The sequence below is a fragment of the Bombina bombina genome, chromosome 3 (assembly GCF_027579735.1).
Source record: "Bombina bombina isolate aBomBom1 chromosome 3, aBomBom1.pri, whole genome shotgun sequence".
Lineage (NCBI taxonomy): Eukaryota > Metazoa > Chordata > Amphibia > Anura > Bombinatoridae > Bombina > Bombina bombina.
This window is the reverse complement of record NC_069501.1, coordinates 550,199,027-550,218,186: the sequence shown is the minus strand read 5'-3', so window position 1 is coordinate 550,218,186 and position 19,160 is coordinate 550,199,027. Positions and strand designations below refer to the sequence as shown.

The 19,160-nt window shown below is 38.1% G+C and overlaps 1 protein-coding gene across 1 annotated transcript in view; it reads right to left on the bottom strand.

The window, feature by feature from the left end:
- Positions 1-19,160, bottom strand: part of LOC128653647 (uncharacterized) — a 32,155-nt gene that overhangs the window by 898 nt on the left and 12,097 nt on the right. The window contains exons 3-5 of the mRNA XM_053707066.1: positions 8,704-8,772; positions 454-541; positions 1-222 (exon numbers count right to left, since the gene is read on the bottom strand). The exon at positions 1-222 is cut by the window's left edge and continues 179 nt beyond it. Of these exons, the coding sequence (XP_053563041.1) occupies positions 1-222; positions 454-525 (294 nt within the window). The 5' untranslated portion in view covers positions 526-541; positions 8,704-8,772. The remainder of the gene's footprint in view (positions 223-453; positions 542-8,703; positions 8,773-19,160) is intronic.

Genomic DNA, 19,160 nt, shown 5'->3' with positions numbered 1-19,160 from the left:
TTCGATAACAGTTGGCATCAGTTTACAATTGCCACATCGACACCAAGACAAATTATCCAATCGATCGTTGTCTTCATTGCTGGATGAATCTGAATCGGAATCTGAATTTGATTCTGTATCAGTCTCTCTTGATACTGTCTCAACTATTGGATCGAATATGTCCGCTTGAGAAACATCGATTTGACTATTTTCTGAATTTCTTTGTTGTATAAAATTTCTCATCTTTAAAATAAAAAAATATATATAAATTGTAATCAAGACATCTCTAATATAACATTTTTATTTTTAAAAAAAAAAAAAAAAAAAATTTTTTAAAAATTTGAGAAATTATTATTTATATTCTAAACCTCATTATAAATATATATATATATATATATATATATATATATATATATATATATATATATATATATATAAATAAAAATATTTTTTTATAATCAGATTTTTAATTACCAGTTCTTCAACCTCCTCTTCACACATTTCAAGCAAAGTTCTTCTGCTCGTGCTAGGTCCTGCGGTTGCCATTTTCTGGAATAATTAACTAACAACAATGAAATTGAAGTTGTGTATTAGATTTTTTATTCATGGTTTTATGCAGATGTACATTTGACATAATAATTATAGAAAATATATATATATTTCTATATATATTATATAAAATAATTAATAATGATATATATAGATACATATTGCACATTATTTATATATAAACTTATAAATATATATATATGTAAATAAACCTTTAAATATATGTACATATATACATATAAAAATATTTTTTAAAATATATATATATATATATAGATATATAATTAGATATAATTCAATACATAATTCTATATATACACATATATTTATATATATATATATATATATATATATATATATATATATATATAAATTGATTTATGCAAATATATATATATATATATATATATATATATATATATATATATATATATATATGTGCATAGGTACATATATAATTGTAATATTAAAATTAATTATTAATATTAACAAAAATGCTCTAATATGTACATCAATATATATTTCTATATATAAATATATATGTACATATGTATGTACATATTATTTAAGATATATATACACATCTAAACTTATCGACATTTAAATATTCATTTATATAGAGAGAGTTTAGTATACATATGACAATGGTTTTAAAAAGCTTAGATTTACGCCATTTATAGAATCTTAAACGTTTATTCAAATAATGCAACTTCAATGTAAAAGCATTTTAAACCAAAAAAATGCATTTATTACTATAGCCTGTAATCAGATCTGCACACTGGTGTTGCAGAAAAGCACATCAAGCTCAAATTATTCAGTTTGCCAAGAGCAGAGCTATGTAGCAGACTTCAAAGAAAAAAAATCTTACTGTCAATAAATCCAAACAGATTTGAATGCATTAAAAGAATGCTTATCAGAGAAATGCTATTGAAGTCTGTGTTTTATGGTTATTTTATTAGGTTTATAATGCTTTTTTATAATGTTTATGAAGTATTTCATTAGAAAATGTGTTATATTAGTGTTCCCTTTATTTTTTGGATCAGTATATCCTCTCTTATTAATATATACATCATCTGTAAACATATACATTGTAGCCAAATAACAGGCCCGTTTTAACACATTTTGGTATATTTAGAAACATAGTTACTGTTTATCTGTTCCTGTTCAGGATTACACTCTAGCATTGTTTATGTTGCTATGGCAACAAGCGGCTGTCACATTTACTATCACTATTTAATATATTAGCATAAACGTTTGCACGCTAAGAATTTGCTTTATGTGTTTAGATAAACACGCCACAATGGCTTTACAATTATAGCAGTTGTATAGAGAAAGCCGATTGTTTACGGCTATAGATTTTTTACAACCGGAAGTAGTTTGGCGCACCACTTCCGCCACTTAGTACATTTGGAACGCACTATGCGGTCCAACACCGGTAATTTTGGCGCCAGCACAGGTAGTGGTTTGAAATGATTTTGAGTGAGTATGTCACTATTTAAGAGTTTGTTTGTTCTCACTTTATTTATGCTGATGAAGGAGGCAAGACCTCCGAAAACGTTACAGAAATAAAAGTAACTTGTTTATGAAAGTCCTGAGAGTGCATTTTCTTTTGGCTGCATATCTTTTACAAATTTGCACCCAGGCATTTTTCCTTTGTGGGCGAGTTCTGGTGTTTTGGATACCTATACACACGACCAGGCGTGCCCCTCCTAAATTAACCTCATCATTTCTACCACTTGATAAACGGAACTTTCCTATTGTGATTTTGCTCTAAGTATACAAGATTGGATACATCTTTTGTCATAAGGTTCAGTGTGATTGCTGTGGAAATTCTCTTCATAGGCTCCCTTACTTTCTGGTACTAACCATGTCATCACAAGGTGAGAGCCAACAAGATCCTATGGTCATTCATGTGGAAACAGTTGAAGATCCGGCAGTACAAGCCATAGCAGCACAAACAGGGACGGTTTCCTACACCGAGGATGACGCTAACCGCATATTGTTTGCACCCATATCCAGAACGTCTGGTGAGACTCCTATTAATTTATATTTTGCTTTGCTAAAATTGAAAAAACGTGAGATAGATTTATCTTTACACGGTAGCTATCTTTCAGATTATCACAGAAATGGGCAAATTCCAAGGGGGTTTAGGGTACACAATATTCCCACCATAGGCAGAGACAACCCTGAATTCAGAAAGAAGTGGTGCTACATTTTAAACAAATGTTCTTTTGATTTAATATTATTGGTTATTGAAGAAGTCACTTCTATCCTAACTAAGGTTAAAATTGAAATTCAGCAGTTTGAAACAACACATAACCCAGTTCTTGCTAATGATCAACAAGAAAATTGGTTATCCAAAATCAAAACTCAAATTGATAAATACAAAAATGATTTAATTACATTTAAAAATAGAAAACTGGATACTGTTAAGCTAGATTATTCTCAGGGCAAGGTATATAAATGGCTCACAGGCACTAGAGAGATACAGCCCAGGAGAAGACAGCGTGACAGGCGTGTACGCTTTGACACAGTGGATACTAGTGGAGCTGAGTCCACTGATAATGAGAGAGCTCTTAATGCAAGGCCATACACCCCACCGGGCACAAGTGACAATTTTGACCAATACAATGCACAGTCAACACCCAGACATTTTTTAGGGGTTACAACACGCTCACAGAGAGCAGACATACGAGACCCCACATCAGGCGGGCGGGCACCAAGACACAGACCGCCAAGAAGGGGGAGGCGAGGGATGCAATAATTAATTTGAGCTCTCATGTTCTGACAAATGGTGAAATACAACTGTTAAATAAGGGACTATCATTTGTTCCCAGCACAACAATCAATGAGTATGAACAGAAAGTTGATATTCACAAATTTTGCAGAACTTTAAAGCTTAAAGAATTTTTCCAGAATACTATATCAGATAACACCAAAACTGCAATTGAACGTCAATGTCATATACCAAGCTCATTTGAGCCTACCAATTATAGTGCTAGCACCAAGACCTTTATTCGCATGGTCTCTCAAGACCTAGACAAGGACAGAGAGCACTCTATATGGAAACATAATCTCACACAAATGGAAAGAGAAGCCATTAAAACACTCCAGGATGACACCTCCCTCACCATTAGACCAGCGGATAAGGGAGGGGCCATAGTCCTTTTGAACTATGACTATTACAAAGGTGACATTGTACATCAACTCTCAGATACATCTACATACATGGCTCTGAAGGGTGATCCAACAGATACATACAAAAAACAATTGGATGATTTAATTCAGATGGGTTGCGAACAGGGTTTTATCTCTGAACACATCAAAAAGTACTGCATCACATCACACCCAAGGATACCCATACTATACACAATACCTAAGGTGCACAAGGATGCAAAGACACCTCCGGGTCGTCCCATTGTGTCGGCAGTGGATTCCTTATGCCAACCGGTATCACAGTACATTGACTTACTGCTACAGCCGGTTGTCAGAGGAACACGATCCTTTTTGCTGGACACCAGCGAATTCATTAGACTGTTGGGGGCTGTTCACGTCCAGACTGGTGACATTTTGGTCACTATGGACGTGAACAGCCTGTACACTATTATTCCCCACGGGGAGGGATTAGAAGCAGTTAGGGCACACCTCACGAATAATCCCCTCTATGAAGGACCCCCTATTGAATACCTGCTGTCTCTCATTGAATTTTGTTTACACAAGAATTATTTTAGATTCGAAAACAAATTCTTTCTTCAGATAGCAGGTACGGCCATGGGGTCATCCATGGCCCCCTCCTATGCTAACATCTTCATGTCACATTTCGAGAATATATACCTATGGGGAAAATGTGATTCATCCATCATTTTCTACCGTAGGTATATTGACGATATCTTTTTGATTTGGAGAGGGGGCATGGATGACCTCCATGAGTGGTTTGAAACAATCAATAATACACAGACCACTGTTAGATTCAAAATGCTAAGTAACGCAGAGTCTATTAACTTCCTTGACCTTAAAGTATACAAAACCACACAGGGATTAGGATGTACACTATTCAGTAAACCCACGGATAGGAACTCCCTATTGAGGTCAGATAGCTGTCACCCCCCAGCATTACTAAAGGGTATATTGAAATCACAGCTTATCAGAACAGTTAGAAATAATTCGGATCCCATATTAGGAGCCACTCAGTTGTCTGAAATGGGTGCAAAATTTGAAGAGAGGGGATATAAGGTCCAACACATCAGCAAGATGATGAAGGAAGTGTCACAAATAACACAAGCACAACTATTGGCTCAAGAACCGAGACAAATCAGGGATGATAAAATCATACTGACAACTACATTTTCTCCTAGTACCAGAAATGCTGGACTCTCTTTAAGGACACATTGGCCTATCGTTTCCACTGATCCAAAATTACAATTTAGCAAACACCTGACGCCTATGGTCGGCTATAGGAGGGGCACAAATCTGCGAGACCTATTAGTCAAAACTGACTCAAAGGCAAGTTACAATCCCAGGACACATACTAACATCAGAGGATCTTATAGATGCTTAGGATGCACTACCTGTAATGGACTTATAAGTACCAGAATATTCAACCATCCTCATACCAACAGGCAGTTCCATATACGACATTCGATTACCTGTACGACCACACATGTTATCTATTTACTGGTATGCCCATGCTCTTGGCATTATGTCGGTAAAACGACAGGTACCCTGAGAGAAAGGATGGCCAATCATCGTCACGCCATAAGGTCGGCTCATAAATCCGGGGAATCGGAACAACCAGTAGCGAGACACTGTGCAGAGTACAGACACTCGGTGGCATCAATAAGATACACACTCATTGATCATGTACCCCCATTAGATAGAGGGGGGGACAGAGGTAAATTACTTCTGCAACGAGAGGCACAATGGATGTACCGACTGGGTACCATTCACCCAGGGGGGCTCAACACCACCCCTGATTTTAAGGCTTTGGTGTAATATAGCTATATAATGTGATACAAGCTCAGGGTACGGCACCTAGACTATTAAGACTCTGTGCGCCATGTGGTCGGCGTGCCTCGTCCTAGGGGTACCCCTAAACCATGTTGACACACAGCACCAGGGATAGGAATCTTTGGTATTTCTAACACCTGTGTGGATGTCGGATAGTGGTGCCTTGGAGTTACCAGTTTTTTTCACACATAGCAATACACATAGCCAAAACTGGACACTTGATCCTTAAGCAACCCAGGAAGAAGAAATAACAATATGGAGAATATTTTGATGGCATAATAACTGGGATAACACAATGCATACTAAGCATTCGATCCTAAAGGCAACGGTAACCCAGGGGTCCAGGGTGCAATAGAAGATACTGAAGAATGCACAGAAATAAACACAGAGCGGATCACAGCATACATAAATTCAGGAGTTAATGATCGAACGCTCTCTATTCTGCATATATGAAAATCAAGAACTTTTAGAGCTAAATCCATCCCGAATGGGATAGTGTTTAAGTAGTGCTTAAATGTATGGAAAGACCGTTATATTAATTGTTTTTATTTTTAAGTTTATTTTTTAAGTTTAGTTCTATTTACTTTTTGTACGTTTGTGCTTGAATACTTTGGAGTATTGACATAGGGAGCATATGAGGGCATTGTTAGCCACAAGATAGGAGTGGCATATACATATATGACCCACGTAGCTCTCACTATGAGATTTAATATGTTGAGAGTATATAACCTCATCACTCAATAGGAACTAGGTGAGCGGTATAAATTTCAATAATATTTGTTTCAAGTTTTGATTACACAAAAGGCTTTTTTAGGAACAGTATGTATGTTAACAGCTCATACTAATGGGAAGATCGCAGATAGACGATAATCTTTAGCAGTATAGCTATGCAGAAACTGAAGGCTTTAAATTGGAGATATATATATCTCCATATGAGATTCCTCTATGAATATTGGATATACTGATTCAATATCTTTAACATAAGATAACATAACAACATATATAGCACATCATGCCAGCTGGCGTGCCTAATAAATATATTTGGATATCCTCTCTTATTAATATATACATCATCTGTAAACATATACATTGTAGCCAAATAACAGGCCCGTTTTAACACATTTTGGTATATTTAGAAACATAGTTACTGTTTATCTGTTCCTGTTCAGGATTACACTCTAGCATTGTTTATGTTGCTATGGCAACAAGCGGCTGTCACATTTACTATCACTATTTAATATATTAGCATAAACGTTTGCACGCTAAGAATTTGCTTTATGTGTTTAGATAAACACGCCACAATGGCTTTACAATTATAGCAGTTGTATAGAGAAAGCCGATTGTTTACGGCTATAGATTTTTTACAACCGGAAGTAGTTTGGCGCACCACTTCCGCCACTTAGTACATTTGGAACGCACTATGCGGTCCAACACCGGTAATTTTGGCGCCAGCACAGGTAGTGGTTTGAAATGATTTTGAGTGAGTATGTCACTATTTAAGAGTTTGTTTGTTCTCACTTTATTTATGCTGATGAAGGAGGCAAGACCTCCGAAAACGTTACAGAAATAAAAGTAACTTGTTTATGAAAGTCCTGAGAGTGCATTTTCTTTTGGCTGCATATATATATATATATATATGTATATATATATATATATATAAATATATGTATATATATATATATATATACATACATAAATATACATATACATACATATATATATATATATATATATATATGTATGTGTGTATATATATGTATAAATATATGTATATATATACACATATATATATATATGTATAAATATATGTATATATATACACATATATATATATATATGTATAAATATATGTATATATATATACACATATATATATATGTATAAATATATGTATATATATATACACATATATATATATGTATAAATATATGTATATATATATATATATATATATATATATATATATATATATATATATATATATATATATATATGTATATATATATATATGTATATATGTATATATACATATATATGTATATATCTATATATATATATTTATTTATTTTTTGGATATAGATAGCAATGTATATATGTATCAAAAAATATATAATTTTAGAATAGATAACTATTGCTTTGTTGTAAATATAATACTATATATTGAAAAAATTTAACACATTTCATTGCAACATTTGCATTCACTATATGGGACAACGATAAAATTATTTTGTGAGATCCTAACCCAAAAATATGAACGAATAATGTATATATAGATAGTAATATAGAATAATGTAATTTTTTTTTGTTAAAATGAACTAACACAAATATATTATATTTTTAGCCTTCAACAATCAAAAGTCTAACCGCTTCAACACCACCTAATAGTAAATATAGTGCATAATATTATTGCTAAGTATATAAACTAATTAGCGATATAGGACATAGTATTGAAAGTATTGAAATAATTAATTCGCTTTTTATGAATCAAATTATTTTCTGATAGAATAGTAAAATAAAACAATGTACCGATATACGGAGCCCTTTCAGATCCAACAATCCAATAGCCAAATAATAAAGGGAAAAAAAGGACTCCGTATACCATTGTATTGCGACGACGTGTTTATGAAAAATGCGCATGCGCGAAATGTGCACGAGCTTAGATAAGATTAGCTCTACGCCGCAAACGACGCATGCGCATTGAAGACAAATTACGTCATTGAGATGGGGTGGGTCCCCCTGTGGTTAGAGCGATTATTGGGTATCAACACGTCAATCAAAACATACAGCAACGTAACGATAATGCCGGGAGGAGGTTGAATTCAGATCAAAGAAGGGTAATAATCGGAATATAAAGGTAACGATTGAAGAATCGAAAATCTCATGAATTAAACTATAGTTTTTTATTTACATATTTATCACCGGTGCTTAGAAGAAAGGGTGACTTTACATTCACTTTAAGCTAATATTAAATGGTTCTCAATGTTTTCTTGCCTAAATTATAAAAAAAACTTTTATATAAAATTGTGCAATTAATGTGTGCTTTGTAATATTTTCTGCTATCCAAAGTATTGCACTGCCCCCACCCAGCCACTTCATCATCCCACCAGGATGGGTACATTTTCTGTGAGTGTCGTACCCCTGTATTATAAAATATACTGCCATAATCACATTTTTTCCTGTGTACACGGTGTGTATAAGTGTAATTGTTCATCTTTAAAGAAACCGCTATGACAAAACCTGCAATAAATAAATACAAATAAAGTGAGCACATGGGACAAACATTCATGCCAAACAGAAGTTTCCATCCTATAATACAACCATCTGATCAGAAACATAGCTAAAAGGCCATAATCTAAAAATGATATGTTCTAATTTTAAAGGGACAGTCAAGTCCAAAAATAAACAAACATAATTTATGTAAGAACTTACCTGATAAATTCATTTTTTTCATATTAGCAAGAGTCCATGAGCTAGTGACGTATGGGATATACACTCCTACCAGGAGGGGCAAAGTTTCCCAACCCTCAAAATGCCTATAAATACACCCCTCACCACACCCACAAATCAGTTTAACGAATAGCCAAGAAGTGGGGTGATAAGAAAAAAGTGCGAAAGCATAAAAAATAAGGAATTGGAATAATTGTGCTTTATACAAAAAAATCATAACCACCACAAAAAAGGGTGGGCCTCATGGACTCTTGCTAATATGAAAGAAATTAATTTATCAGGTAAGTTCTTACATAAATTATGTTTTCTTTCATGTAATTAGCAAGAGTCCATGAGCTAGCGACGTATGGGATAATGACTACCCAAGATGTGGATCTTTCCACGCAAGAGAGGGAGGGGTAAAATAAAGACAACCAATTCCTGCTGAAAATAATCCACACCCAAAATAAAGTTTAAATGAAAACATAAGCAGAAGATTCAAACTGAAACAGCTGCCTGAAGTACTTTTCTACCAAAAACTGCTTCAGAAGAAGAAAACACATCAAAATGGTAGAATTTAGTAAAAGTATGCAAAGAAGACCAAGTTGCTGCTTTGCAAATCTGATCAACCGAAGCTTCATTCCTAAACGCCCAGGAAGTAGAAACTGACCTAGTAGAATGAGCTGTAATCCTCTGAGGCGGAGTTTTACCAGACTCAACATAGGCATGATGAATTAAAGATTTCAACCAAGATGCCAAAGAAATGGCAGAAGCTTTCTGGCCTTTTCTAGAACCGGAAAAGATGACAAATAGACTAGAAGTCTTTCGGAAAGTCTTAGTAGCTTCAACATAATATTTCAAAGCTCTAACAACATCCAAAGAATGCAATGATTTCTCCTTAGAATTCTTAGGATTAGGGCATAATGAAGGAACTACAATTTCTCTACTAATGTTGTTGGAATTCACAACCTTAGGTAAAAATTTAAAAGAAGTTCGCAACACCGCCTTATCCTGATGAAAAATCAGAAAAGGAGACTCACAAGAAAGAGCAGACAATTCAGAGACTCTTCTGGCAGAAGAGATGGCCAAAAGGAACAAAACTTTCCAAGAAAGTAATTTAATGTCCAATGAATGCATAGGTTCAAACGGAGGAGCTTGAAGAGCCCCCAGAACCAAATTCAAACTCCAAGGAGGAGAAATTGACTTAATGACAGGTTTTATACGAACCAAGGCTTGTACAAAACAATGAATATCAGGAAGATTAGCAATCTTTCTGTGAAAAAGAACAGAAAGAGCAGAGATTTGACCTTTCAAGGAACTTGCGGACAAACCTTTATCTAAACCATCCTGAAGAAACTGTAAAATTCTCGGAATTCTAAAAGAATGCCAGGAAAAATGATGAGAAAGAAATATAAGTCTTCCAGACTCTATAATATATATCTCTCTAGATACAGATTTTCGAGCCTGTAACATAGTATTAATCACAGAGTCAGAGAAACCTCTATGACCAAGAATCAAGCGTTCAATCTCCATACCTTTAAATTTAAGGATTTGAGATCCTGATGGAAAAAAGGACCTTGCGACAGAAGGTCTGGTCTTAACGGAAGAGTCCACGGTTGGCAAGAGGCCATCCGGACAAGATCCGCATACCAAAACCTGTGAGGCCAGGCTGGAGCTACCAGCAGAACAAACAAGCATTCCTTCAGAATCTTGGAGATTACTCTTGGAAGAAGAACTAGAGGCGGAAAGATATAGGCAGGATGATACTTCCAAGGAAGTGATAATGCATCCACTGCCTCCGCCTGAGGATCCCGGGATCTGGACAGATACCTGGGAAGTTTCTTGTTTAGATGAGAAGCCATCAGATCTATTTCTGGAAGTTCCCACATTTGAACAATCTGAAGAAATACCTCTGGGTGAAGAGACCATTCGCCCGGATGCAACGTTTGGCGACTGAGATAATCCGCTTCCCAATTGTCTATTCCTGGAATATGAAGCGCAGAGATTAGACAGGAGCTGGATTCCGCCCAAACCAGAATTCGAGATACTTCTTTCATAGCCAGAGGACTGTGAGTCCCTCCTTGATGATTGATGTATGCCACAGTTGTGACATTGTCTGTCTGAAAACAAATGAACGATTCTCTCTTCAGAAGAGGCCAAGACTGAAGAGCTCTGAAAATTGCACGGAGTTCCAAAATATTGATCGGTAATCTTACCTCCTGAGATTCCCAAACCCCTTGTGCTGTCAGAGACCCCCACACAGCTCCCCAACCTGTAAGACTTGCATCTGTTGAAATTACAGTCCAGGTCGGAACAACAAAAGAAGCCCCCTGAACTAAACGATGGTGATCTGTCCACCACGTTAGAGAGTGTCGTACAATCGGTTTTAAAGATATTAATTGAGATATCTTTGTGTAATCCCTGCACCACTGGTTCAGCATACAGAGCTGAAGAGGTCGCATGTGAAAACGAGCAAAGGGGATCGCGTCCGATGCAGCAGTCATAAGACCTAGAATTTCCATGCATATGGCTACCGAAGGGAATGATTGTGACTGAAGGTTTCGACAAGCTGAAATCAATTTTAGACGTCTCTTGTCTGTCAAAGACAGAGTCATGGACACTGAATCTATCTGGAAACCCAAAAAGGTTACCCTTGTCTGAGGAATCAATGAACTTTTTAGTGAATTGATCCTCCAACCATGATTTTGAAGAAACAACAAAAGTCGATTCGTATGAAATTCTGCTAAATGTGAAGACTGAGCAAGTACCAAGATCTCGTCCAAATAAGGAAATACCACAATACCCTGTTCTCTGATTACAGCTAGAAGGGCACCGAGAACCTTTGTAAAAATTCTTGGAGCTGTTGCTAGGCCAAACGGCAGAGCCACAAACTGGTAATGCTTGTCTAGGAAAGAGAATCTCAGAAACTGATAGTGAGCTGGATGAATCGGAATATGCATCCTGTAAATCTATTGTAGACATATAATGCCCTTGCTGAACAAAAGGCAGGATAGTCCTTACAGTTACCATTTTGAATGTTGGTATCCTTACATAACGATTCAATATTCTTAGATCCAGAACTGGTCTGAAGGAATTCTCCTTCTTTGGTACAATGAAGAGATTCGAATAAAACCCCAGCCCCTGTTCCAGAACTGGAACTGGCATAATTACTCCAGCCAACTCTAGATCTGAAACACATTTCAGAAATGCTTGAGCTTTCGCTGGGTTTACTGGGACACGGGAAAGAAAAAATCTCTTTTGCAGGAGGTCTTATCTTGAAACCAATTCTTTACCCTTCTGAAATAATGTTCTGAATCCAAAGATTGTGAACAGAATTGATCCAAATTTCTTTGAAAAAACGTAATCTGCCCCCTACCAGCTGAGCTGGAATGAGGGCCGCACCTTCATGTGGACTTAGAAGCTGGCTTTGCTTTTCTAGAAGGCTTGGATTTATTCCAGACTGGAGATGGTTTCCAAACTGAAACTGCTCCTGAGGATGAAGGATCAGGCTTTTGTTCTTTGTTGAAACGAAAGGAACGAAAACTATTATTAGCCCTGTTTTTACCCTTAGATTTTTTTATCCTGTGGTAAAAAAGTTCCTTTCCCACCAGTAACAGTTGAGATAATAGAATCCAACTGAGAACCAAATAATTTATTACCCTGGAAAGAAAGGGAAAGTAGAGTCGATTTAGAAGACATATCAGCATTCCAAGTTTTAAGCCATAAAGCTCTTCTAGCTAAAATAGCTAGAGACATAAACCTGACATCAACTCTGATAATATCAAAAATGGCATCACAGATAAAATTATTAGCATGTTGAAGAAGAAGAATAATAATGTTATGAGAATCATGATCTGTTACTTGTTGCGCTAAAGTTTCCAACCAAAAAGTTGAAGCTGCAGCAACATCCGCCAAAGATATAGCAGGTCTAAGAAGATTACCTGAACACAAATAAGCTTTTCTTAGAAAGGATTCAATTTTCCTATCTAAAGGATCCTTAAAGGAAGTACCATCTGCCGTAGGAATAGTAGTACGTTTAGCAAGGGTAGAGATAGCCCCATCAACTTTAGGGATTTTGTCCCAAAACTCTAATCTGTCAGACGGCACAGGATATAATTGCTTAAAACGTTTAGAAGGAGTAAATGAATTACCCAAATTATTCCACTCCCAGGAAATTACTTCAGAAATAGCACCAGGAACAGGAAAAACTTCTGGAATAACTACAGGAGATTTAAAGACCTTGTCTAAACGTTTAGATTTAGTATCAAGAGGACCAGAATCCTCAATTTCTAATGCAATTAGGACTTCTTTAAGTAAAGAACGAATAAATTCCATTTTAAATAAATATGAAGATTTATCAGCATCAACCTCTGAAACAGAATCCTCTGAACCAGAAGAATCATTAGAATCAGAATGATGATGTTCATTTAAAAATTCATCTGGATAAAGAGAAATTTTAAAAGACTTTTTATGTTTACTAGAAGGAGGAATAACAGACATAGCCTTCTTAATAGATTCAGAAACAAAATCTCTTATGTTATCAGGAACACTCTGAACATTAGATGTTGATGGAACTGCAACAGGTAATGGTATTTTACTAAAGGAAATATTTTCTGCATTAACAAGTTTGTCATGACATTTAATACAAACAACAGCTGGAGGAACAGCTACCAAAAGTTTACAGCAGATACACTTAGCTTTGGTAGTTCCAGCACCAGGCAGCGATTTTCCTGAAGTATCTTCTGACTCAGATGCAACATGAGACATCTTGCAATATGTAAGAGAAAAAACAACATATAAAGCAAAATTGATCAAATTCCTTAAATTACAGTTTCAGGAATGGGAAAAAATGCCAAAGAACAAGCTTCTAGCAACCAGAAGCAATGAAAAATTAGACTTAAATAATGTGGAGACAAAAGCGACGCCCATATTTTTTTTAGCGCCAAATAAGACGCCCACATTATTTGGCGCCTAAATGCTTTTGGCGCCAAAAAATTATGCCACATCCGGAACGCCGACATTTTTGGCGCAAACGATCGTAAAAATATGACGCAACTTCCGGCGACACGTATGACGCCGGAAACAGAAAAGATTTTTTGCGCCAAAAAAGTCTGCGCCAAGAATGACGCAATAAAATGAAGCATTTTCAGCCCCCGCGAGCCTAACAGCCCACAGGGAAAAAAGTCAAATTTTTTTAAGGTAAGAAAAAATGATTGATTCAAATGCATTATCCCAAATATGAAACTGACTGTCTGAAAATAAGGAATGTTGAACATCCTGAGTCAAGGCAAATAAATGTTTGAATACATATATTTAGAACTTTATAAAAAAAGCGCCCAACCATAGCTTAGAGTGTCACAGAAAAACAGAATTTATGTTTACCTGATAAATTACTTTCTCCAACGGTGTGTCCGGTCCACGGCGTCATCCTTACTTGTGGGATATTCTCTTCCCCAACAGGAAATGGCAAAGAGCCCAGCAAAGCTGGTCACATGATCCCTCCTAGGCTCCGCCTACCCCAGTCATTCGACCGACGTTAAGGAGGAATATTTGCATAGGAGAAACCATATGGTACCGTGGTGACTGTAGTTAAAGAAAATAAATTATCAGACCTGATTAAAAAAACCAGGGCGGGCCGTGGACCGGACACACCGTTGGAGAAAGTAATTTATCAGGTAAACATAAATTCTGTTTTCTCCAACATAGGTGTGTCCGGTCCACGGCGTCATCCTTACTTGTGGGAACCAATACCAAAGCTTTAGGACACGGATGAAGGGAGGGAGCAAATCAGGTCACCTAAATGGAAGGCACCACGGCTTGCAAAACCTTTCTCCCAAAAATAGCCTCAGAAGAAGCAAAAGTATCAAACTTGTAAAATTTGGTAAAAGTGTGCAGTGAAGACCAAGTCGCTGCCCTACATATCTGATCAACAGAAGCCTCGTTCTTGAAGGCCCATGTGGAAGCCACAGCCCTAGTGGAATGAGCCGTGATTCTTTCGGGAGGCTGCCGTCCGGCAGTCTCGTAAGCCAATCTGATGATGCTTTTAATCCAAAAAGAGAGAGAGGTAGAAGTTGCTTTTTGACCTCTCCTTTTACCGGAATAAACAACAAACAAGGAAGATGTTTGTCTAAAATCCTTTGTAGCATCTAAATAGAATTTTAGAGAGCGAACAACATCCAAATTGTGCAACAAACGTTCCTTCTTTGAAACTGGTTTCGGACACAGAGAAGGTACGATAATCTCCTGGTTAATGTTTTTGTTAGAAACAACTTTTGGAAGAAAACCAGGTTTAGTACGTAAAACCACCTTATCTGCATGGAACACCAGATAAGGAGGAGAACACTGCAGAGCAGATAATTCTGAAACTCTTCTAGCAGAAGAAATTGCAACTAAAAACAAAACTTTCCAAGATAATAACTTAATATCAACGGAATGTAAGGGTTCAAACGGAACCCCCTGAAGAACTGAAAGAACTAAGTTGAGACTCCAAGGAGGAGTCAAAGGTTTGTAAACAGGCTTAATTCTAACCAGAGCCTGAACAAAGGCTTGAACATCTGGCACAGCTGCCAGCTTTTTGTGAAGTAACACAGACAAGGCAGAAATCTGTCCCTTCAGGGAACTAGCAGATAATCCTTTTTCCAATCCTTCTTGAAGGAAGGATAGAATCTTAGGAATCTTAACCTTGTCCCAAGGGAATCCTTTAGATTCACACCAACAGATATATTTTTTCCAAATTTTGTGGTAAATCTTTCTAGTTACAGGCTTTCTGGCCTGAACAAGAGTATCGATAACAGAATCTGAGAACCCTCGCTTCGATAAGATCAAGCGTTCAATCTCCAAGCAGTCAGCTGGAGTGAAACCAGATTCGGATGTTCGAACGGACCCTGAACAAGAAGGTCTCGTCTCAAAGGTAGCTTCCAAGGTGGAGCCGATGACATATTCACCAGATCTGCATACCAAGTCCTGCGTGGCCACGCAGGAGCTATCAAGATCACCGACGCCCTCTCCTGATTGATCCTGGCTACCAGCCTGGGGATGAGAGGAAACGGCGGGAACACATAAGCTAGTTTGAAGGTCCAAGGTGCTACTAGTGCATCCACTAGAGCCGCCTTGGGATCCCTGGATCTGGACCCGTAGCAAGGAACTTTGAAGTTCTGACGAGAGGCCATCAGATCCATGTCTGGAATGCCCCACAGCTGAGTGACTTGGGCAAAGATTTCCGGATGGAGTTCCCACTCCCCCGGATGCAATGTCTGACGACTCAGAAAATCCGCTTCCCAATTTTCCACTCCTGGGATGTGGATAGCAGACAGGTGGCAGGAGTGAGACTCCGCCCATAGAATGATTTTGGTCACTTCTTCCATCGCTAGGGAACTCCTTGTTCCCCCCTGATGGTTGATGTACGCAACAGTTGTCATGTTGTCTGATTGAAACCGTATGAACTTGGCCCTCGCTAGCTGAGGCCAAGCCTTGAGAGCATTGAATATCGCTCTCAGTTCCAGAATATTTATCGGTAGAAGAGATTCTTCCCGAGACCAAAGACCCTGAGCTTTCAGGGATCCCCAGACCGCGCCCCAGCCCATCAGACTGGCGTCGGTCGTGACGATGACCCACTCCGGTCTGCGGAATGTCATCCCTTGTGACAGTTTGTCCAGGGACAGCCACCAACGGAGTGAGTCTCTGGTCCTCTGATTTACTTGTATCTTCGGAGACAAGTCTGTATAGTCCCCATTCCACTGACTGAGCATGCACAGTTGTATGGTCTTAGATGAATGCGCGCAAAAGGAACTATGTCCATTGCCGCTACCATCAAACCGATCACTTCCATGCACTGCGCTATGGAAGGAAGAGGAACGGAATGAAGTATCCGACAAGAGTCTAGAAGTTTTTGTTTTTCTGGCCTCTGTCAGAAAAATCCTCATTTCTAAGGAGTCTATTATTGTTCCCAAGAAGGGAACCCTTGTTGACGGAGATAGAGAACTCTTTTCCACGTTCACTTTCCATCCGTGAGATCTGAGAAAGGCCAGGACAATGTCCGTGTGAGCCTTTGCTTGAGGAAGGGACGACGCTTGAATCAGAATGTCGTCCAAGTAAGGTACTACAGCAATGCCCCTTGGTCTTAGCACAGCTAGAAGGGACCCTAGTACCTTTGTGAAAATCCTTGGAGCAGTGGCTAATCCGAAAGGAAGCGCCACGAACTGGTAATGCTTGTCCAGGAATGCGAACCTTAGGAACCGATGATGTTCCTTGTGGATAGGAATATGTAGATACGCATCCTTTAAATCCACTGTGGTCATGAATTGACCTTCCTGGATGGAAGGAAGAATAGTTCGAATGGTTTCCATCTTGAACGATGGAACCTTGAGAAACTTGTTTAAGATCTTGAGATCTAAGATTGGTCTGAACGTTCCCTCTTTTTTGGGAACTATGAACAGATTGGAGTAGAACCCCATCCCTTGTTCTCTTAATGGAACAGGATGAATCACTCCCATTTTTAACAGGTCTTCTACACAATGTAAGAATGCCTGTCTTTTTATGTGGTCTGAAGACAACTGAGACCTGTGGAACCTCCCCCTTGGGGGAAGCCCCTTGAATTCCAGAAGATAACCTTGGGAGACTATTTCTAGCGCCCAAGGATCCAGAACATCTCTTGCCCAAGCCTGAGCGAAGAGAGAGAGTCTGCCCCCCACCAGATCCGGTCCCGGATCGGGGGCCAACATTTCATGCTGTCTTGGTAGCAGTGGCAGGTTTCTTGGCCTGCTTTCCCTTGTTCCAGCCTTGCATTGGTCTCCAAGCTGGCTTGGCTTGAGAAGTATTACCCTCTTGCTTAGAGGACGTAGCACTTTGGGCTGGTCCATTTCTACGAAAGGGACGAAAATTAGGTTTATTTTTTGCCTTGAAAGGCCGATCCTGAGGAAGGGCGTGGCCCTTACCCCCAGTGATATCAGAGATAATCTCTTTCAAGTCAGGGCCAAACAGCGTTTTCCCCTTGAAAGGAATGTTAAGTAGCTTGTTCTTGGAAGACGCATCAGCTGACCAAGATTTCAACCAAAGCGCTCTGCGCGCCACAATAGCAAACCCAGAATTCTTAGCCGCTAACCTAGCCAATTGCAAAGTGGCGTCTAGGGTGAAAGAATTAGCCAATTTGAGAGCATTGATTCTGTCCATAATCTCCTCATAAGGAGGAGAATCACTATCGACAGCCTTTATCAGCTCATCGAACCAGAAACATGCGGCTGTAGCTACAGGGACAATGCATGAAATTGGTTGTAGAAGGTAACCCTGCTGAACAAACATCTTTTTAAGTAAACCTTCTAATTTTTTATCCATAGGATCTTTGAAAGCACAACTATCCTCTATGGGTATAGTGGTGCGTTTGTTTAAAGTGGAAACCGCTCCCTCGACCTTGGGGACTGTCTGCCATAAGTCCTTTCTGGGGTCGACCATAGGAAACAATTTTTTAAATATGGGGGGAGGGACGAAAGGAATACCGGGCCTTTCCCATTCTTTATTAACAATGTCCGCCACCCGCTTGGGTATAGGAAAAGCTTCTGGGAGCCCCGGGACCTCTAGGAACTTGTCCATTTTACATAGTTTCTCTGGGATGACCAACTTGTCACAATCATCCAGAGTGGATAATACCTCCTTAAGCAGAATGCGGAGATGTTCCAACTTAAATTTAAACGTAATCACATCAGGTTCAGCTTGTTGAGAAATGTTCCCTGAATCAGTAATTTCTCCCTCAGACAAAACCTCCCTGGCCCCATCAGACTGGGTTAGGGGCCCTTCAGAACCATTATTATCAGCGTCGTCATGCTCTTCAGTATCTAAAACAGAGCAGTCGCGCTTACGCTGATAAGTGTTCATTTTGGCTAAAATGTTTTTGACAGAATTATCCATTACAGCCGTTAATTGTTGCATAGTAAGGAGTATTGGCGCGCTAGATGTACTAGGGGCCTCCTGAGTGGGCAAGACTCGTGTAGACGAAGGAGGGAATGATGCAGTACCATGCTTACTCCCCTCACTTGAGGAATCATCTTGGGCATCATTGTCATTGTCACATAAATCACATTTATTTAAATGAATAGGAATTCTGGCTTCCCCACATTCAGAACACAGTCTATCTGGTAGTTCAGACATGTTAAACAGGCATAAACTTGATAACAAAGTACAAAAAACGTTTTAAAATAAAACCGTTA